The sequence below is a fragment of the Cryptotermes secundus genome, unplaced genomic scaffold (assembly GCF_002891405.2).
Source record: "Cryptotermes secundus unplaced genomic scaffold, Csec_1.0 scaffold409, whole genome shotgun sequence".
Taxonomy (NCBI): domain Eukaryota; kingdom Metazoa; phylum Arthropoda; class Insecta; order Blattodea; family Kalotermitidae; genus Cryptotermes; species Cryptotermes secundus.
Genome location: NW_019724743.1, coordinates 24,505 through 46,815, shown reverse-complemented (window position 1 = coordinate 46,815; position 22,311 = coordinate 24,505). Strand labels below are relative to the sequence as shown.

At 41.5% G+C, this 22,311-nt stretch overlaps 1 protein-coding gene across 2 annotated transcripts in view; it reads right to left on the bottom strand.

The window, feature by feature from the left end:
- Nucleotides 1-1,531: 1,531 nt before the first annotated feature.
- The window catches only part of LOC111862779 (spore wall protein 2), a 21,863-nt gene continuing 1,083 nt past the window's right edge, over nt 1,532-22,311 (bottom strand). Inside the window, exons 1-4 of one of the 2 annotated variants that reach the window (XM_023848442.2) lie at nt 21,485-21,740; nt 20,644-20,815; nt 19,093-19,383; nt 1,532-2,395 (exon numbers count right to left, since the gene is read on the bottom strand). In XM_023848442.2, coding sequence (XP_023704210.1) covers nt 1,962-2,395; nt 19,093-19,383; nt 20,644-20,815 — 897 coding nt within the window. In that variant the 5' untranslated portion in view covers nt 21,485-21,740 and the 3' untranslated portion in view covers nt 1,532-1,961. Of the gene's footprint in view, nt 2,396-19,092; nt 19,384-20,643; nt 20,816-21,484; nt 21,741-22,311 lie in introns of those variants that run through there. The other variant, XM_023848443.2, reaches the window with a different exon arrangement.

Genomic DNA, 22,311 nt, shown 5'->3' with positions numbered 1-22,311 from the left:
CAACCCTGTCACACTCACACACACACACACACACACACAAGCACACACAAATGAGTTTTGAGTTCAAACTTCTGAACTGCAATTAGGAGTCTGGGGGCGGTGTTGTGTCACCGAATGCGGTGGTTACAGGCATCTTCCAAAGAAAATGTAACTGGTTACTGAAATCTATACTGATACACAAGGACTTGGAAATTTTAATATTTTCTATATCTGGAAGAATATTTAGTTGATTTTAATTTGTATTTATTTTTCATGTACTACATATATGAATTTACAAAAAAAAAACATTTAAACATTGACAAGATTCAAACTTAACCCTGAAATTTATATCAAAGTGCAGACTCAAGATTTTTAATACATTTATTTATACAGTTACCTCGAAGATGAGTGTGGGGTCTTGAACTCAATTTTCTTTAGAATTTGGTTTACATGTAATTCACACACACATCAATTCAAAATCTGTGTTACTGGTAACATTCATTAGACATGATTTGCATTCTTCTGTATGTGTTTAATTCTATGATTGTAATCTACAGTTTCTTTATTTTGATTTACAAATTTCAAAATAAAATATAAAACACTAGGGAAATGCCTGAAGAAAATTTAGGAGGTGAATGTGACAGTTCCCATCTTCAGCCACAGTATCTACAGATAACCCTTCCACTCATTCATTCTCATATATTACAGCTCTTGAGGGCCACTCTGAAATCACAATTTCATTGAATATAAACATTGTGTAACTTGCAAAGTTGTGTAAAGACAGCCGGATAGAACAGCCAGTGCTGCTAAATGGAGGTAACTTCTGTCAGCAAAGATGAAGACTGCAATAGCTATAAAAGCATGGCTACCTGTTCATTGCTGCTATCTCTTGGTCTGTTTGTAACCTCTAATAACTATGACTGATACATAACTGATTAACAAGACTTTGGCTTTTGTGTGTGTGTGTGTGTGTGTGTGGATCACACGAAACACATAAATACACTGGGTGGAAAAAATGCTGTATTCTTGAATGTTGAAGTGAATGGTACATACAGGGTGTTTGACGACTTTAGGGCATAACTGCAGGAGATGATTTCCTAGGTCTTTGTGATCAAAAAAGTTCACATAAATATGTGTCCGATTTTGGACGGTTACAAAGTTATGACCGTTTTAAACTCAGAATAGTAGGTAACGATTACTGACAATAAACGGAACAAAATAATAAACCAGCATAATACGTGATACATTTAAAGTATGAACGTAAAGTTAACTTCATGAAATTACCTTTAATTTGAATTGATTGGTGCTTAAAGCTGATTTTCGAAAATGTCACCGCCAGCCACAACACAGGCTGCCGCTCGGTCGTGAACCGCGCCAGACATACCAACCCACCCCACTCTCAAGTGTCGAGATAATGAGAACGCTCTGTCTGTAGCTGGCTAAAAGTAGCAACCTGCCAGCTGACGCGGTTCACACGAGGGCATGTACGGGAATGAAAAAACGGTCATAACTCTGTAACCGTCCAAAATCGGACACATGTTTATATGAATTTTTTGATCACAAAGACCTAGGAAATCACCTCCTGCAGTTATGCCCTAAAGTCGTGAAACACCCTGTATAGTTACCACTTTGCTGTAAATGGTTAAAAATAGCAATCTCAGTGATCTACAGAACTTACCAGAAAGCTTTGTTGAAGTTAACATTATTAGTTGATTTCATATTTAGACTAATAGTTTCTTCTGCAAAATAATATCCCATGCTCTATAATGATGCTTCTTCAATTTAAAGAAAAGTACAAAATCGTAATAACTTTGTATTTATAAGTTCAAGCAACATGATGGTTGTCATTTTTTGTTTCCGGAAGATGCTTACATGTCTAGACATTTGGACACTGTACAATTTTCTTTTTATTTCCTTGTCTGTCTCCATTTTTACGCTCACATTCTGTATATTTGCACTGGTTCAGAACATTGCTGTACACTTCAATCAGTTTTATTATCTTCATCTTCTTTATTTTCCTCTGAATCTTCTGCCTCAGTTTTTTCTTCTTCTGTGCCTTGTTCTGTCTCTCCTTCCTTTTCATCTTCTGCTCCCTCCTCCTCTTCTTCCCCTTCATTAGCAGGTGCTGTTTCTGAACCAGAAACTTCCTCATTATTTTCTTCTTCTGCCACTGGCTCCGCATCTTCTATTTGTTCGTCTCCTTCTCCAGCTGCTGCTGGAGTTTCTGTCTCGCCGTCTTCCTCACTTGCGTCTCCTTCTCCTGTGTTCTCGTCCCCTTCAGAAGATGGCATCAGATTATCAATCTTTGCTTTAACGCCTTCCACTGCAGTTTGTACAGCATCTTTTGTTTCGTCCATTTTCTCTTCAGCCATTTCTGCTGCTGAACCTATCTTCTCCTTAACTGCATCACCAGCACCTGAAATAATAAAAGATTTTAGGTGTTCTTTGTGGTGATTCTTGAGATCATAGTTTTCTGGGTTGTGGCACCAAGTATCTGTTTACTTACACGATTTGTTTAACAGCTCTGTATAGCATCAGACAAATGGATGATTAGTGAATGATCAATTTGAAAGAAATTTGGATGGAAGCGGTTATGACCTAATTTGCATTTTGCTTTAGACGCTGAGTGAAACTGCAAAATATCTGTCTGGGTGGCTGCTATCATGCCTGAGCTTTGAACCCATCACCCACTAGATACAAAAATCAGAACTTACTTGGTGACACCATGTAGTCTTGTAAGTGGATATCAATGTTTCAGAGGAATATGCTGCCAATATCTTCAGTGTTGAAGCGTTTAGAATTGGTCAAGTTATACAGGGTAATTCACGAAGTTTTACCCCGGCTTATGGTACATGTTCCTGGGGTTATTTCCTGCAAAACTTCCTTATAAACTTGTGGTCGATTTTCAGTAGTTACGGAGTAACAATAGATTTTCGAAACGCATCATTGTGAATGCAGCGCTATGCTTCAGCGTGGGCGACTATACGTTCCAGTCAGCTATGTCAGCAGATAAGGTAGACAGGTTTGAATGTTGCGCGTAGGTAGATAGGCAGAGCGGTTCGTACGCGTGCGACGCATTGTGTTGACATGCAGGGAAACATTTTTGGAAACCTTATGTAAATCCAGTCGTCTTCTAAAGCACTACAGTTTAAAGGAAACAGATTGATAGAAGGGTGTGATATGCAACCATTGGTATGTTTACAGAATGGGATGCTGAAAATAATGTAATTTTGTAACACAAAATCGATGAAAAATGTTGCACAGTGCAAAATTAAGAAATTGGAAAAAAAAAATGGTTTTAGAATGCTTCTTTCCTAAAACATTAACGATTTAAAAAGTGTTTGTATTGTATTTCTAATTTGTTTTGACTGAAATTCAAAGAAAAAAAGATTTTTTGCCAGTTTTCAAATTACTGTATCTCTTTAATTATGAATTGGATACCATTAGTATATTAACATTTTTTGTTCCAAATTACCTCAGGAATGCCCTCCCTAAGTGGGGGTAAAACTTTGTGAATCAGCCTGTATAAGCAGGTTCCAAAGAAAATAGGCACCCCAGGTCCACTGGAAGGGCAGAACAAGTACAACTTGGTCCAGGAAAAGCAATGGCAGGATGATTGACCACACTGAATCGGAAATGATGTTGAAGGAAAAGATCATGTCATAATGTAAGGTTCTTCCAGGCATTCTACTTGAAATTATGGTTACATAGTGCACCGCCAGAGCGCAGTGCGCTGATTGCAAGTAGTATTCTGCCTGTAGATGGTTCTCCCAACTAGCTAGTCTCTCTATCTTCAGCTGTCGTCATTTTCATGAGTAATGCTTATGTAGAAGTGATTTTGAAACCTGTATCTTCTATTTCTTTTAATATTGGATGTTATGACTGGATGATGAAGAAGTGAAGTGGAGCCCTTAGTAAATAAATACGAATTAGTGTGACAGACAGAGACATAGTTTGACCTAAAATGGCTAGTCCCATCTTCAGCCTTGCTAAGTGAGCAGACATTTCTGTGCATGTGTGGGGGTTAGTTTTAGGAAGCTGTCAGTATCTTGACTGTATAATGTTGAATGGAAGGATTTCTGATAATTTATGGTTTGAAAATGTTTAAAAGGAAGTGGTCATGGCCACTTCGAAGTACTATCCTGAAATTTGTTCCCTCTAAGCTGCTCGCGCACGCGGTTACTATGCAACGACCGCGAAGTAAACAAATATACCAGAACCGTTTCTAGGCAACGGCTCGGTAAACGCGTTCCCTCTGCGACGGACACGAACGCAAAAATTGTGCAGCAACAGAGGGATGGTATTTTCTATGTGGTCCGTGCTGGGAGGTTATAGCGAAACGAGGTTTAGAGCTTAGTTGATAGGAGGTGAAGAGAAGGCTAGGAGGTTGGTGCGAAATGCCCGCGAGTGCGTAGCAAGAGTGTGACTAAAAAGGGAAGACTTTATGCTTGATATTTGGAGTCTGTAATTTAATGAGACTTATAGCTTCTGTATTAAAATCCGTTGCCAGGAAACGGCTAGAGCAGGCTGTAATAGACTGAGGACACTAGTCTCTGTGTATCAGTGATCTGTAAAGTGTAGTCACGAGTCGTGACTATATAAGCGGTCAACAAATCAAGTCACCAATCCAGACCCCGTCTATAGTCACTCATACACATGACAATATAATAAATTTGAACTGATAAAAATAAAATTCAAAAACGTATGCTACGATTTATTGTTATTTATAGGAGCACATAAATTTAATATCTGTCATGGATCTTTCTAGAAGACTGCGCCCCTCCCCTGGTAGACGAAGCCACCCCAATTACTGCTCACAACACACCACGGCTTGCATACTTGCATCGCTGGCTTAAAGAGAACGTTGCTTGGTGGTCTGAGAAAAACCTCTATTGTTTATCTTCCTCAAATCAGAGGTGATGCTGGGGTCCCAGAGATCCCTTCCCCCTGTCGAGGTTCGATATTTTGGTATCGATTTCAGGTAAGGGACCATGAGACGGGAGTGTGAGAATGAATGATTTAGCAGAAGAGGGGGGGGGTTACTTGAGCTCACGCAACGAGGGAATCCACTGGGAAATTTATCTTGCAATGTTGGCAAGTCTGCAACTTTAATGTCACTGTGGGGGGGGAGCTGATGTCTTGCTTAAAAATTTATATTGTGGGAAGGCCATGTTTGTAGGGTCAGTCAGTAAGTATAGGGCTAACGACATGATAGCATTTGTTATTATCGTGTTCTGCATCAAATTCTCTTGGGACACTTTCTTCGTAGTTAAACTGAGGTCGCCTTGCTACGAAACATTGGTTCATGTCTCTTCTACCATGAGAATTGAGGCAGAAATTTCATCCGAAACGTTAGAACATGTCTTCTTTGCCCTGAAAATGGAGACGGTAAGCTCTTCCGAAACGTTGGTACCAATCCCTATTGTATCCAGAGAATGGCAGCATGTTCCTCCGAAACCCTAGTGCCTGACTATTCTACACTGAAGATGTAAGTGTAATATTCCCCCGAAACGGGGTACCTATTACTCTTCCCTCATGATGGAAGCAGCATGTTCTTCCGAAACATTTACTATCTAATATGACATGATGGAGGCATCAGGTTCCTCCGAAACGAATGTACTATCTCTCACATTCCACTTCCTTCAGAGCCCGAAATCTCGAAAAGATTTCGTACAAGTTCCAAGAATTCTATCCTTAAGCAAGAATAGCTCAGTGGATATAGTGGCTACGCTGCGGGCTTGGTGACCCAGGATTCGGGATAGGGGCAAGAAGTCTTTCTCTTCTCCACAGCGTTCAAACCGGCTCTGGGGCCCACCAAGCCTCCTGTCTAGTGGGCGCTGAAGGTTCTTTCCCAGGGAGTAAAGCGACCAGTGCGTGAAGCTGACCTCATCTCCAGCTAGTGTTGAGGTTAATACGTGGATCTGTACCTCCAGTCCTCCATGTATCATGGCGTGGTGCGTAATTAATCACAGGGGAAACTTTAGCTTTCATCTGGAATGTCATCACAGCGAATGTAAATTGTGATTAGTGATTAGTGATTTGTGCTGACATGACCAAAGTTCACAGAACTGAGGCCATTTACAGGTCACGTAAGTTCTGTAGGCAGGCCCTTTGCTTGTGTAATAAAGCTGTCTCTTACGTCATTCTGTTTCAACTGCATCTGTTCGAAACGGAATTATATTCCACTTTAGAGCTTCTGGGTTCGAGCTGTTGCTCTTACAGTTGCATAATTATAAGGCAACTCTCAGAAGTGGCCTAAGTATCAGAATGTAATTGGATAACCATAGAAAAATCGACATTACTTGTTGTCTTATAGAATTGAAATTTCAGATGCATTTCCTCCCTTCCGTTTAAGTAAATATCTCGGAAAAAAAACATGTAACTTACGGGAAAAATATATCTTATTTCTGTCTACAGTTTTCGCTCCGACAAATATTATGACGTATAGACCCATTGCTAGGCAACGGATCAGTAAACACGCCTAAAACAGTACGGGACAATGGAAGACAGTGTTTTCTGTGAGGTCCGCCCTGAGGCTATATAACGAGACGTTCCAAGTTAGCAGTTAGTTGTAAGAAGTTGACAGAGTTCAGTTGAGGAACAGTTCATTTCAGGTAGTTATCGAGATTTGGGTCGAGTTCTGGAGAAGGCAGTTCAAGATGATTGAGGAGAAATGGCAAGAAAGGAATTAGGCGATGTAAAGTAGACTTTATATTTGATTTGAATTGATAATGAGACTTATAAATCCGTTGCCAGGATGCGACTAGTGAAGACTGCGAACGCTAGTGCGTGTGTGACTGTGAAGTGTGTAGATCAGCGGTAGCGCTGTGTTGCCTGTAGTCCCGAGTCGTGTGAATAAGGTGCCAATAAATATAATCCAAACCCCGTCTTATAAGTCACGCGCAAATCCCGACACGTGACAGTAATTAACAAGTTACGATCGTGATGTGAGCAGAAACGCGTATAGGTCTTCGTAAGAGGTGCCCGTTATTTTGTTCGATTTTTCGATTCGAGTATATCGACAAGGTTTACGAAAACTCTACATTATCGAATATCACGAAAATACGATTGGCGGTTCACGAGTGACTGCGCACGGACTGACATAGTGGTAAAGCTTATTTGCATTTTTGTAAATTTTCATTGCAAATGCTCCAAAATGAAACCATCTATTAGTTCACCAATACATTGCATTGAGCAATAACTACCAAGAGGGTTAGCATAGCGATAACACTATACCCTAATTCTTTAAGTCCTCGGTTCGTATCTCAGTCGGTACAGTTACTATCCTGACGGAGATGTTTTTCCTCATTCACTCCGGAAAACTCCGGGATACAACCTCAATTTTGGTCACAACCGTTTCCTTTCAAATCCTCTCCCATTCTTCCGTACTACCACTCGACGCTATATGTTATAGCTACTGACTGCATTACAGAATAATACAAAAATAGAATAGCTAATTTGTTGCAAAAGAGCTTGAAAGCTTTGCCATTATCAATTGGAGTGTTTTATTTCGATAGGAATTAAAATTCTCGATGTAACGCATTTAAATAATCGATGGGCCCCGCCATGGCTGGCTTCCCACCGCGGCGGCCCTGGTTCGATCCCGGGTCTAGTCAAGTGTGATTTGTGGTGGACAAAGTGGCGCTGGGGCAGGTTTTCTCCGAGTACTTCGGTTCCCCTGCCAATCTTCATTCCACCAAATTCTCCATCATCATAATCACCCGGGGCAGGCTACAATAGGCCAATCAGTGTCCACCGCGCCGAGTGGACCCAGTTGGACTCCACCCCCCCCACACACTAAGCAAATTTAAAAAAAATAAATAACCGATTATTCATTTAAGACCGACAATCAATCAATGCCCATGTTGAATAATTTAAAATTCGTGGGGTACATATTTTTCAGTTTGAAATATAGTGCAAATTTTATCCAGTCGAAACACACAGTCAAATTAGCGATTAAATCAACATTGAATATGATTATCATCTATAAGCCCCCCCCCCCCCGGTAAGGGGCAAAGACCGTATGATCGAGATAGAAGGAAGGTATATACATTCTAGCACGAAGCCCATGGCAACAGCGTAACCATAGCATTGCGCTGAGAGTCTGGATTTGCATACTCTGCCCCTTCTCTGTGCAGTATTTTATATGGTCCTCAAGTCACGCGAGAGATTTTAGGCTAAGATTTCTAGGGATTCTTCTGAACACGAATTTGCCTGACGTGTCTGAAGGTATCGCTGTCATAAAACTCCTTTACTTAGGAAATGTTTAAGAACACGTTCTGTCTTCTTTATCTGTCGATATGTTCTCATTGTTGCAAATATTCGCATTGAGACGTTCTGCCATTTTGTAAGAGCGAAATTCATCTATATTTCTTGCTAGCATCTCTGTATAAAAAAAACTCCGTGGCTTGAGTCCTCAAGCGAACTATACCGACCGAGCGACCGCCGCTTGTCGACGAAGTTAGTGCCAACTTTAGAGGATAGAGGGTGTCACGTGGTCAGCGCAACGGATCCCCACGGCCGTTAATCTGGGTTTTCCAGACCGGAGCCGCTATTTCCTTGCTCCTCAGTTATCCTCACGAGGCTGAGTGGATCTCGTTCCAGACACACTACTTCTCAGAAAATCTGGTAGCGCCGGGAATCGAGCCCGGAACCCTTTGGATCTATAGCCAGGAACTTTGGCCACTAGACCATAGAGGCGATCTGCCGCCGTCATTATGGTATTGATATACTTTATCGCAAGGAATTAATGTTAATAAATATTGGGTAGTCGCAAGTGGTGTTATGTTCGTAACAAATTCCATCAAAACCTGTCAACTGTTAGAATAGTTGGGGACACACACAGACACAGTGTTTTTACTTATAAATATGCGCATATTAATATGTTGTCGGTGAATAGTGAATTGGAAAGGATGTGGAAGGAACAGATTGTTAAGGTATCTCAAAATTTGGCTGTAGAGACTGAGGAAAACCATCAGTCAAAATAGTCGGTGTCCCAGCCGAGATTCGGATCTGATATCTCCCAAATACAATTCAGAAGCTTTACCGATTGAGCAACTAGCTCAGTCGATATGGCAGCGCGCTGTCGACTCAACTGCCGAAGAAACCGAGTTCGTTTGTCGCCAGGGGTAACAAAATTTTTGTCTTCTCCACAGCGGGCCAACCCAGCATCCTACACAATGAGCACCGTGAAAAAATTGCGTTGGGGCAAAGTGACCGGAACGTGAAGCTGGCCGTTAACCTTAATGTAGTGTCAAGGTCAAGAATGGGTGGAGCTATACGTCACCACGGTGTGGTGCTTAAGCACAAGGAAAATGCTGCCGTTTGCTTTTCCACACACGACACCCCTGGCGTTCATACACTTCGGCACATCCATTCAATAATTCATGGTTCCGTGTGTGCGTGACTCATTTCGCCTTTTCAACTGATTGAATTTAAGCTTCGGCCGGAAATAAAATTTCCTCGAAGGATGCCAAGCGCTCGCCCTCTTGAACACGGGGAAGGATATGAATTTCTAAGACGATGGTTGGACTTGAGCTTGTCGCAGCGGTACCTATCAAGAGTACTATCCTCCGGGATTTGACGCCTTACTGCCCGGTAATAGGTCATCGACGCTTCGGACCAGATTAATGCCTCCAACTTCAGGGTCGAAGCAGACCACCGAGTGGACCACTAACTCTGCAATCTTGTTGCTTCCTTCATTTACTGTACGACTCTGAAGATGGAGACAGTATGTTCCTCCGAAACGTTGGTGAATTTTCTATCAGCTGGGTACAGAGTAACAGATTTATAAACTTCAGCTTTTTGTGCGGGGGGGGGGTAAAGCGGCCGCAGTTTTAAGCTGAAAACTCACTATTATCTATTTCCAAGGTTAATTACTGTCAGATTACAATATTTACTCAATATCCCAACATGTTTCTGCTCCCAAAGATTCACTATACAGAATGTCCTATTAACCAGTACTTCTAGTACAATCATTCGAGGTTTAAAAAAAGATCATTACTTCGCCCTGCAAACTTGTGTTAGAGTTAATAAAGACTAGCACAGTACAATGAGACTGAGGGTGTTTGAGAACAGGGTGTTGAGAATATTTGGACCGAAGAGAGATGAAGTGACAGGAGGTTGGAGAAAACTGCATAATGAGGAGCTTCATAACCTGTACTCTTCTCCAAGTATAATTAGAATGATCAAGTCAAGGAGGATGAGGTGGGCAGGGCATGTAGCACGAATTTGGGAGAAGAGGATTGCATATAGGATATTGGTGGGAAAGCCAGAAGGAAAGAGGCCACTAGGAAGACCAAGTTGTAGGTGAGTGGACAATGTTAAAATGTTTCTTAGAGAGAGATAGGATGGGATGGTATGGACTGGATTGATCTGGCTGAGGATAGGGACCAGAGGAGGGCTCTTGTGAACAAGGTAATGAACTTTCGGCTTCTATAAATATTGGGAAGTCCTTGAGTAGCTGCACAAGTGGCAGCTTCTCAAGAAGGGCTCAGCTCCATGAGTGACGATGAGCAGAGTGCAATGTACTGGCATGTTATGCTGTCAGAACAAGCTGTAGAAACATTACAGTTTGTTAACCGTAACATAAATATGTACAATGAAGCATCACTCTTGCAGAAGCCTTGAGCAATTGCATTAAAAATATTGGTTAATAGAACACCCCCGATGGTGACCCTAAAAGGGTGAAACACATCGGCATAAGCAGCAAATAAATGTTATTTTATGTTGTAATTTCATAGTCCTAACTAAATCACACTGTCATAATGTGCTGCAGCTGTACATAGACCAATGTGAAGATATCTGTGGTTTATTTAACGACGCTGATTGTATCTCGTATTACATAGCGTCAAATGACGAAAATAATAAATAGTGAATTGTTGAAAGGTGGTCTGATTTGAGGTACTGCCCCAGCATTTGCCTGGACCTTCCGGCTAAGCTATCACGTACCCCCCCCCACACTGTCAGTAACTCACTCTGTATAGGGACGAATGGTTGGACGAAATGGAAAGGATTCGAAAGGAGATGGTCATAGACTAATTTGAGTCAGTACTCAGACATTTGCCTGTTAAGGCTGAGCAACACCACAAAAGGATTCAGTCAGAGAGTCATTATCTGCGCCGAAATTCGAACCTGGTACCTCAAAATATCAGCGTTGCTGCTTTAGTGAGCTTGCTCAGTGCTCCGGGATTTTATTCAGGAGCTATCGATTTCAATTTTCAAGGCATTTTATGATTTTCCTTGCATTTCCTTGCGAATTTCGAGTGAAATAGTCCACGACCGCTTCCTTAAAAGGAATAGCTTTGTATGGACTGTGAAAATTAAGAGAATAAGCCAGACATGGAGCAAACAAGAAAGCATGGAAGAACGCTCAAGGAAAGGAGAAAGAAAGAGGCAAAAGAATGCGACGGAAAAGACAAACAAGGAAAGGACATAGAATGGCGGAAAGAAAGGACAAAAATTGGTAGGCAAAGAAGGAAATAAAAAGGAAAAAATGAAGGACACATGTCATTAAAATAATTATAAGTTTGGTTTCCGGAAGAAACAAAAGAACTGCGCTTGAATCGCTTTATCCCCGCTATAGTAGGCAACTTATTATTCACATGTGGGAAGCGGGACGGTCTCACATCCAGGCGTCTGAAGGGCAGATGAGCTACATCAGCCCATACATAAATACACGTTCACAGCAAAGATCTGGTTGAAACCGACACTATCATGGTTCTCAGGCAGCAGTCAACCAACCGAGTGCATAAACCTCCTGCGTCGTGTTTTGGAGGTTCTGGGTTTAAATCTGGTGCCCGGATACCCGCTGTCGTGACTGAAATTTTAGTGGGTTTTGTCAGGGCCTCCAGGTGAATTCCGGGGTAGTAACTCACGACCGACTCCTTCTGCATCCTTTCCAATTCCTCCTGCTAGTGCCGAGATCAAGAAGACGTGGATCTATTCATCCACTCCCCTATACACCTTCATGGGGTAGTGGTTAATTAGTTAAGCACAGGGGCAACTTTAAATTACGGCCCTTAAGATGGGGGTGGTCTTTTCTGACCCGGCATTTGGCTGGTTACGGCGCGAGGAAATTAATTTTAAATGTATATGCAGTCATACCTACTTACATATTCATGCACTTACTACGTACGTGAAGGTTTGATAGTGTTCTACATCTCGTATCAAACACATTGTTCTTAGTTTTCAAGGCCTCCTTGATCTTCATTACGTGAATAATGGAAGAAATATTCATTGGAGGACCGAAAACGAATTTGACACGAAGACAGTAAAGCAGGAAATGTTTTGGGATTGAATATATAGCATTTGAAACGAACTGTATAATTCAGGAACAGTATCCATCACGTTGATGAATGTTATGTTGCACAATGTTGGCTCTTTTGCAGAGGAAACGGAAGCTTAAGAAAGAAAGGGTAGTAAGCCTCTTTGTTCGTCAAAAGAGCGTTGCTTTTCACTCCCACTTGGATACTTAGAATTCAGTTACAGCTATATGAAGTTGATATACATTTACATATTCACGTAATGGCTGACCGCTACAAAATGGAGGCGCATGATAGAACAGTATTTTAACTTTCGTTCTTTTTTTATTTTCTTACTACTAAGGTTGGTGAAATTTACGTGTGTGTTTCTGTTATTTACATCCAGATGTTTCCGTAATATTAAGACGTACATCGTTATCTAAGAATATCAGATTTACATAGAGGTGAATTCAGAAGTGGAGTTCTGGAATATTGATCTATTATTGATTGTTCTCTGGTTTATTTTGGGACTTTAATGTGGCATTATTGGGTGTGGTTGGCAGAACTTGGAGTGGGTAGAACTATTTTCTCTCTGATTTAAGCCACGATAGAAGTAATTTGGGTCAGATTTACACACCGTTTTCTCCACTCTCTATCAGTAGCTGCATAACCACTGCTTCAGTCGTAAATTTACGCCTTCAGTTTGTTGGCATATTAAAATATCTATCAGAATATTTTTATTTATTTTAGGCTTTCTCTGCGAGTCATTTACTGACTTTGATTCCGCCTTTTGGTCTTTGTGCATTTTATGATAAACATTGTTGACGTTTCGGAGATACCTACTACCTCCACCATTAGAGTCTAGATGAGTGAGTAAGATGGGTGAGCGTTCATGTATATGTAATTCCTCGCCAATCTTACTGATTTCGATCCGGAAGGTGGAAACAGGAAGTACCTCCGAAACGTCGGCAACACTGTTCACATGCACACGGCATTCAGAATAATTTTACGAACTCTAATTTTAACTTTATATTCACGGGATATGTTGCCATTTGGAAACGCAAGGGTAAAAAATGGCGTCCTGAGTGTTTAGATTCTCGCTCTGGTCGCTTTACCTCGTGTGAAAGTGACCCAAGTGCGCAATTAACTTTTATGAATTCTACTGAAAGATTCCGATAACTATATATCGTTAATTTAAGCTTTGTTGCTTCCATGGGAACCAGACTGATCTTAGTTACGATAGGACCAGATGATTGCAGCAATACAAAAAACTCCGTGGCTTTAGTCCGCAAATGAACTATACCGACCGAGCGACCGCCGCTTATCGACGAAGTTAATGATTTCAGCAATAACTAATAATATTTCGGCCAATATTATAGTGTCGACCTTTTCAGAGGAAGAAGCTATCTCTCTGGAATATTACGGGTTCATGGCCTGCACATCCATGAAATCGCGATGTCAGAGTCGCCCTCAGCGGTCAGTCAGTGGAAGGGGAGGTCTATGGAAACCGCAGCTAGAGATGGGAATTGTGATATTTCCCCATTGAATTTTCAACGGGTATTCCACTAATCATACGCCATACTCGCTTTCGAAAAGCTCTCGTTTCGAGTCTCTACCGGGACACCGGGTATAATGACTGAGGGTTTTGGAGATTTTTCTCAGTCCCTTCGGATAAATTCTGACATGGTTCCTTGATTCAGCCACGACCATTTCTTACCAAAATCTACCATTCTAAGAGGTTAGTCGCTGGCTTCTGACCGCGGCGGCCCGGGTTTGAGCCCGGGTCTCGTCATGCGGGATTTGTGGTGGACAAAGTGGCGCTGGGGCAGGTTTTCTCTGAGTACTTCGGTTTCCCCTGCCAATCTTCATTCCACCAATTGCTCCACACTTAGCCTCACCTATCATCTGGGGCTGGTACAGTAGGCCAGTTAGTGGCCGCAGTACAAGGGACTTAGTCCCACCCCTCTTACTTACTTACTTACTTATGGAGCTGAGCTCTTCTTGAGGAGAAGCCAATTCTGTAGCTACTCAAGAACTTCCCAGCATTTCATGGAACCCGAAAGTTCATTACCGTGTTCACAAGGACCCTCCACTGGTCCATATCCTGAGCCAGATCAACCCAATCCATACCAACCCATGCTATCTCTCTAAGATCCATTTTAATATTGTCCACACACCTACTCCTTGGTCTTCCCAGTGCAGTCTCACCCCACTATGAAAAATAATACCCTTCTATATATCGCAAGTATTGCCCTCGTGAAACAACGCGCCCCGACGCCATGGTTCCGCCGTCGATAGAAGCAGCGTCGCGTGAGTCGGTGGGCTATTGTTCGTGCAGCTTTGACCAATGGCCACAAGTGGGTCTCGGTGTGTTTATCTGAACCCCTAGAACGCCCCCACTAGAAGTCCATACTGCCTCGAATGACTCAGTTCAACGACCTAACGTTTGATTTAACTAAACAGTGGCCATATCTGAGTCAGATCCACTCCGGCTCGCCAACCCTCCCTTCTCGCGTCCGTAACGTCACTCCCGAGTTAAGTCCACAGCCCATCGATCGGCTCTGTAAACGCAGGGGCGTTCCGTAATTATCGCAAGTCAGCTTCTAGATTTCTTACTCTTTCCTCTTGGTTTGCTTGACGCCTGTGCCATAGCTCAGGCTTCTCACCGCGGCGCCTCGGGTTCGATCCCAAGTGACTTCATGTGCGATTCATAGTCGACGGAGTGACATTCGAGCCGGTTTCTCTCCGACTTTCCTCAGCTTTGCCCTTGGTGATCATCACTCCACCATTGCTCCATACCCACCATCACGGCCCTCTGAATTGTGCTGTAATCCTGACCACGCAGCACATTATCAGATCCTCTGTCTTTAAGTTTGGGCTCCATCTCTGTCTGGCACTTGACTGGTTACAGAGTTAGTTAAATTAGTTATTCAGTTTAACCTATCTAGTCGAAAAATTCCTTGAACATTATTCAGTCCATTTTCATCGCCGTATACACAAAAGCATACCACTGGACTATGCCTCGAGTCACTTTAATCAAATCTAAACCCCTATATCCAATTTTATATTGGGGGAATAGAAGTGTAACTCCATGCATTCTCAACCTCGGTATTAGACGAAGGTCATTGACTAGCTTCACGCCCCGGATATTTAATCCCGTTGTAACTGTCCCCGGTACTCATTGGGGAGGAGGCTGGGTGGGCCCCAAGTTCGGACTGGGCGCTATGGAAAAGGGGTAATTCCCATTTCTCTATCAGAAATCGATCTTAATACTGCATGATACTGAAGTAAGCACGGGGACACCGTATTTATAGCTTATTTTTTAATATTATCCTCTGTTTATAGGTATTTTAAGCGCTATCGTTTTATGGTAATATGTTCATAGCTGAAGGCACTGTCATTAATGTGGTTCTACAACCCCGTAGAGTTCAAATATAAACATAATTATAAACACGTTATTCAAATAAACACGCCTTTAGTTGTTTCCCCGCGGACTCCATATGTTAAATTATTTATATACATCATTTGGCAAGCGATTGTCAGAGACCAACGAGAGGCTTTGTCCTCTAAACTGTAAACAAACCATTACATGAAATTATCCACACAGAACCTATCGACTCTTTTCCAGTGAAACGTCCACCCAGCGCAACTCAGAGCATTGGGTTTATGATCGTTGTATGTATAGTTCAACAAGCCGGAAGGTCGCAGGTTCGATTCCTGGTGATGTTATTGGGTTGTTCAATTGACCTAATCCTTTCAGCCGCACTATGGCCCTGGTGTCGACTCAGCGTCTAACAGAAATGAGTACCAGGAATCTTCCTGGGGGTAAAAAGCGGCCGACGCGTAAGGCTGAAAGTCTCACCACCATCTGTGAGCCGGTTGTCTAGAAAATGTTGGAGCCTCGATGTCTCACTACCCTGTGGGTCTCCACGGCCTGTTACAGGGATAGCTTTACCCATTTTATGTGCAGTTTAACGCTTTCGTGACACAGAGATGAATGTCTTGCTACTGAACGTTGCCGTATAGGCGTAACTACTCTTGCTTCGTAATCGAAGAATGACGTGATGAAATCGTGGATCGAATAACGGTTTCTATGATTTTTTATCGTGGATTTCCTCGTTTAGTTTCAAATTATTCAGGCGGATTTCAATGAAATTTTGTATTTGAATTATACACTAAAATTTGCCTGTCATATTTAATTATTTTCTGTTTCTGTGGAATATTTCCCTTCTTTCTTTACTGCTAGTGGGGTGGGACTAAGTCCCTTGTACTGCGGCCACTTCTGGCCTATTGTACCAGCCCCAGATGACGTGAGGGTGATTGTGGAGCAATTGGTGGAATGAAGTTTGGCAGGGGAAACCGAAGTACTCGGAGAAAACCTGCCCCAGCGCCACTTTGTCCACCACAAATCCCACTTGACCAGACCCGGGATCGAACCCGGGCCGCCGCGGTGGGAAGTCAGCGACTAACCGCTTGAGCTATGGCGCTGCCCTAATATTTCCCTTACTGTAAAGTTTCATTTTAAATGTGAGTTTAGAATTGTTTTTCTAAGAAACGATCTATTGTTGCAAAACGGGAAACTTTACATAACGTACGGGTTTCCTTAGAATTTACAACTTTTGTTTGAAACCTTTTTTTAGTAATCTGAATATTTAATAAAAACACCGAAAAGTATTTAGTGGATATGCAGCGTCATCTGCCAAACATTTCTTGTTTTTCTCGTTGCCCTCACATGTTGGAAATTATTATCTTTGTCGGCTTTAAAAATTTTCTTTACAACTCCCCTTTACCCTTCCTTTTGTTCCTCGCCTTAGAGGTTTATGGTTCCACGTTATCTGCTTTCGCGAGTCTTCTAGCGACATAGCCTTTCCAGTTCTATATGCAGCAATCTCTCCGAACTCTACTATCGATCTTAAGTTTCCCTCCTTGTCCGTCCGTGAATATTCAGCTTAAAATCTTCAAGGCTCTAATTCCTGTCGGCTGTCCATCTCATTTCTCTATGTCAACCCATGTATAGCTTGTGCACCTATACTGGGTCATCAATTATTCAATCGTTAACGTTTTATAAGGTGCAGCTCCTCTTAATACTGTTTTAGAAGTCCAGCTCGTACCTCAGAGGGAACACACTGTGTCTCCATTGCAGAGAGTAATCAATTAATAATTTTGATGAAACAATTGCTGTGTTCTGAGAATCAAATTCGACAGTTGTTATTTTCAATTAAAAGAAGTGGTATACAGTGTTACCACTGCCGTATAATTGGCTAACTCACTCTAATAGTGATACTTTTCTTCATACTATTAAAATACTTGAAATAATTAGAACTTTAACATCTCTAAATACGATTCTATGTAAAAGGGTAAATTTTATTCTCTGTTAAGTTTTAAATAGGCTTAGGTTTATAGGAAAAGAAAACGTCATCTTAAATGTAAATTGAAGTCCAAGGTCTTTTATAGAGCTGCAGTGCCGCTTTAAATAACGCGCTATTTATTATCTTGACCTGAAATTTACAGCTCACAATTCTCCACCGCTAAAACAGCGAGCAATCAGTGGGAACAATCGCACGTCGTAAATGAGTCACTCCAACAGGCCTTGACCTTTATGACGTCATATATTTTTTATTGGAAGGTTTCGTAAAAATAAAACGAGAAAAGCATATGCCCATACTCTATTCCTTAATAAGTTGTCCATTTAAAATATACTTTCATTTTTGTCTGTTTTTTACTTTACTAGTTACGCTTTCATAACTGTTTATCTTCTAACTTAGAATATGGACTGGCTACAGAGTAAATAAGTTAGTTACAGCATTCATATAGAAAGAAGCCGTAGAGGAAGTGGTTATAGGAAAATATCTAAGTTGCCCAGACGTTATGCTTTTGTAAATTATAAGAAAATAATAAGCTACAGCGCGAGCTCAATATCTTGTTCGAGATATTTATAAATTTTCTTGCGATTATAACGAAGGAACCATACGAGTAAGGCGTAAGAAATTTTTTGTGGGGATATATGACAAATAAATATACAGTCTATGAACGGTTGCCGCGTGAAGAAATATAATAAATACAAATTTTAAGAAAAAATAACTTAGAGGGTAAATTAATAAAAAAGAGATTACGTACACATGTTTTATAATGAATGAAGACAGGATTTCCGAAAGGGGGTTTCAGCATAGCACTTCAAGATGGGAATAACAAGTTAGGAAATGTGTCATCATTATTATTATCATCATCATTATATTCGTTCCGATTCTGTTATTGCTCCTGACTGTTGTGTTCAGCAAGCAAATAAATTATTGTCATTATTACATATTATTTATTTGTTTACTTCTCTGCTTTAAAGTGTTTTTCCTCCAGTGCTTGCCTGTAATTTGTCTTTGACTTTATGTTGTAATTGTCCGTAATGTAATTACTTGTATCTACCCTGTGCTCTGTCTGCAATTGGCCTTGCGGCTGTTGACTCGGCACATAAATAATAAAGAATTGAATTGAAAGAATTAATTATTATAACTCTTATTAGCAGAAGTATTGAATGAATGCATAAGGGACGAGCGACAATAATGTAGCCCTTGCACTGCGACCTTCAATGATCTCTTGAGTATTATTTTTATCATTATTATTATTATTATACTCGTAGTAGTATATTCATTCTAACTGTGTAATTGGCCCCTGGCTTTTGAGTCCAGAACATAAATAATTGAAGAATCATTAATATTAATATTAGTATTAGTATTATTAGTATATTCGTTCCGACTCTAATTGGCCCCTAGCTGATGAGTTCAGCACGCAAATCATTTTTTATTATATTATTATTATTGTTATTGTTGTTATTATTATTATTATTATTATTATGATTATTACCTTATGTGCCACTCACCTAATTCGTCCATATCTTCCAGAACAATTTCAGGAATATCTTGTTCCTTGACAGGTTCGCAATCACCTAAATCTTTTACTGTTTCAGCCAAGTCATTTTCAGTGTCGCCTAAATCGTTTGCTGTTTCAGCCAAGTCATTTTCAGTGTCGCCTAAATCACTTTCAGCTTCAGTCAAGTCTCTTTCAGTGCTGCCTGAAGCAGTTTCAGGGTCTCCTACGTCTTTATGTGTTTCCCTTGCCCTGATGTGTCCTAGAGGTAATTTTGCAGTGTCGTACAAGCCTTCAAATGATCCTGTAAGACAAAAAATGTTTTTTTTATGTGTGGACAAAGTCAGTAGCATGCAAAAAGCAACGTGCCTCATATTCAACGGGTACCGGGGGTAAAGCGGCCGGGGCATGAAGCTGATCACTAACCTCCAACTAGTGCCGAGGTCAAGAAAACGTGGGTCTATACATCCATTCCCCCATACACCACAGGAACAACTTTACAATTTAGCTTTATGTAATTATTATTTAAGGCTCTATGTCAGTCGCCATGGCTGTCGCAGTAAGGAAGGACGTGAGAAGAGAGCGCTGAGGAGAGTATGGGTGCATCAGAGGGACAGAAGAGTGGGAGGAAGGGGACCTGTCTAATGAGCTTCATTAAATAATATTATGGTCATCAAACCAAGGGGAGTGAGGTGAGTGATGCATGTGGGTCACAGGTTAAAGAGTTTTAATCGCAAAACCTGAAGGATAGAGTAACATGTAAGATCTAGATATAGATGGGAGGATAATATTCAAATGGATCATAAAGAAATGTGTGATGTGCACTGGATTCATGTGACTTAGGATAGGAGCCAGTGGCGGGCCTTTGTGTGTCCGGTAATGAACATGAAGAGCAGGGAATTCAGCTTGGAAGAGAATAAGAAGAGTGTGTAACAGAATATCTCTGATAAGAACTTATAATAAGATTGTTTAATTAAAATGCTTTGGATACAGTTTTATGGGTAGATAGGAGAGGATAAGATAGACAGGGCATGTAGCACGAACGGGAGGAAGAGGAATGAATATAATCGTAGGGCACTGGTGGGAAAGTCAGAAGGAAAGACACCGCTAGGAAGACCAAGACGTAGGTGGGTGGACAATATTAAAATGGATCTTAGAGAGATAGGATGGGATGGTATGGATTTGATTGATCTGGCTCAGGATATGGACCAGTGGAGGGCTGTTGTGAACACGGTAATGAACCTTCGGGTTCCATGAAATGCTGGGAAGTTCTTGAGTAGCAGCAGATTTGGCTTCTCCTCAAGAAGGGCTCAGCTCCATAAGCAAGTAAGTAAGTAAGTAAGGTTGCCTACTCGAGATGTGACATACCCTCAGAGATGTTTTAGGCGGTCATTACTAGACTACACGGTGTGGCATCCTAAAGACAGTACTTAGAGCCATGCAACCCTCGAAACACGTAGCCACTTGTGAGACTGAACCCCTTTTAGGCAAATATCTGCAGTGTTACAGAAACCCAGTTTCCACGAGAAAAATATTTCGTTCGCCTATCATATGTCGAGCTTACCTTGAAGTTTTGCCAGGGCGTCATCTTTGGCGTCTCCTGCAGCGTCTAGAAGATCGTTGGCCGACTTCTTTGCTTTCGATGCGAGGTCTGTACCCTCTTGAATAAGATTGTCAGCCGCGGATTTCAGTTCTCCGTTATGGGACAGAGAAGGGGCACTGCTGGCGCACCCCATCTGCCGAAAAGATCATATTTCTTAAAATTTTGAAGTCTGACTCACTGACTGCTAAATCGTTGCTGGTTCTCGACAACACAGCGATTCTTGGTTTCGAGTCCCACGGGACTCATGACCATATTTTACTGCCTGGAGGCTATGGGAGCCTTCAGAACTCTGTCTGCCGCTCCCTTGAAACCTGAAATTCATCTAATATGAATTCAATTCGTACCTCACAGGAGACACATTACGTCTCCGCTACAAAGCCCAACCGGTTAATGCTGTTTAGGTAAACAGTCACTGTTTACTGTGAGAACCATACGGAACACACAGATACACTGTGTGGGCAGAATGCAGAGTTTATTAATGTCAGCACGAGAAGTACATGTAGTTGCCATTACGAGTATGTAGGAGCTTTACTTTCCATGTTATCCAGACATATTTGCAAAGAGAGAACACGACACACCTCGGGATCAAAATTTAATTCATCTCATAACTTTTATTGCTTTCATCCATTACCAAGTTTAATCTAAATCCATTCAGTTGTTTCACAGATGAAATATGTGAACGGAAGGAGAGACAGACACAGTTCGTCTGTGCTATGCACTCTTTGCTAAGACAATCTTAAAAAAAAAGGCCAGGAAATATTCTAAAATCTGTGATTTTTATCTGTCACAGTTTCATACTTACCGCTGGTTCTTTGTTGTGGACAAAGTGAAAACAATCGTTGCTAGGCACTCAACTCTTCAGTTGTTAACCAAAGTTGTACAAACAATTCAACCATATTAAGTCACTCGCTTTTCTTTCGTCACAGCACAACACGATCTTTTGTTCTTGTACCCGTCATTAGTGATTGTTGCGGCGCTAGTCCGACGCTAGCCACTGGAATGCGGCGTCATAGACCTACGGGGCATCGATCACTGACCAGTTGCATGTTGGGCGGTGCGCGTGTCGAAACACCAGACTCCACACATCATGCTTCCATTTCCCTACTGACCACGGCAGTTTTATTGTTTGTTTTTAATTGCCGCATAATTGTATTTTCTTTCGCCGTTGTAAATTAATTTTATATGGACGTTTTTCTAGAAACATATGTACTGCCTAACTGTTTCATTAACATTCTATTAATACATTTTCACATTAATTAATTAACTAACTCTGGTAGCAGGACCCGAAGGTTCAACACCTCTAATACCAAAGCCCGCCACTGGACACGATCCTGAGCCAGTTCCATCCACCTCCCATCCTCACAGCCATTTCCCTAAGATCCATCTTACTAATTAACTAACCCTCTGGTAGCAGAACCCGAAGGATCAACACCGCTAATACCAAAGCCCGCCACTGGACACGATCCTGAGCCAGTTCCATCCACCCCCCATCCTCACAGCCAATTTCCCTAAGATCCATCTTACTAATTAACTGACTCTCTGGTAGCAGAACGCGAAGGTTCAACACCGCTAATACCAAAGCCCGCCACTGGACACCATACTGAGCCAGTTCCATCCACCCCCCATCCT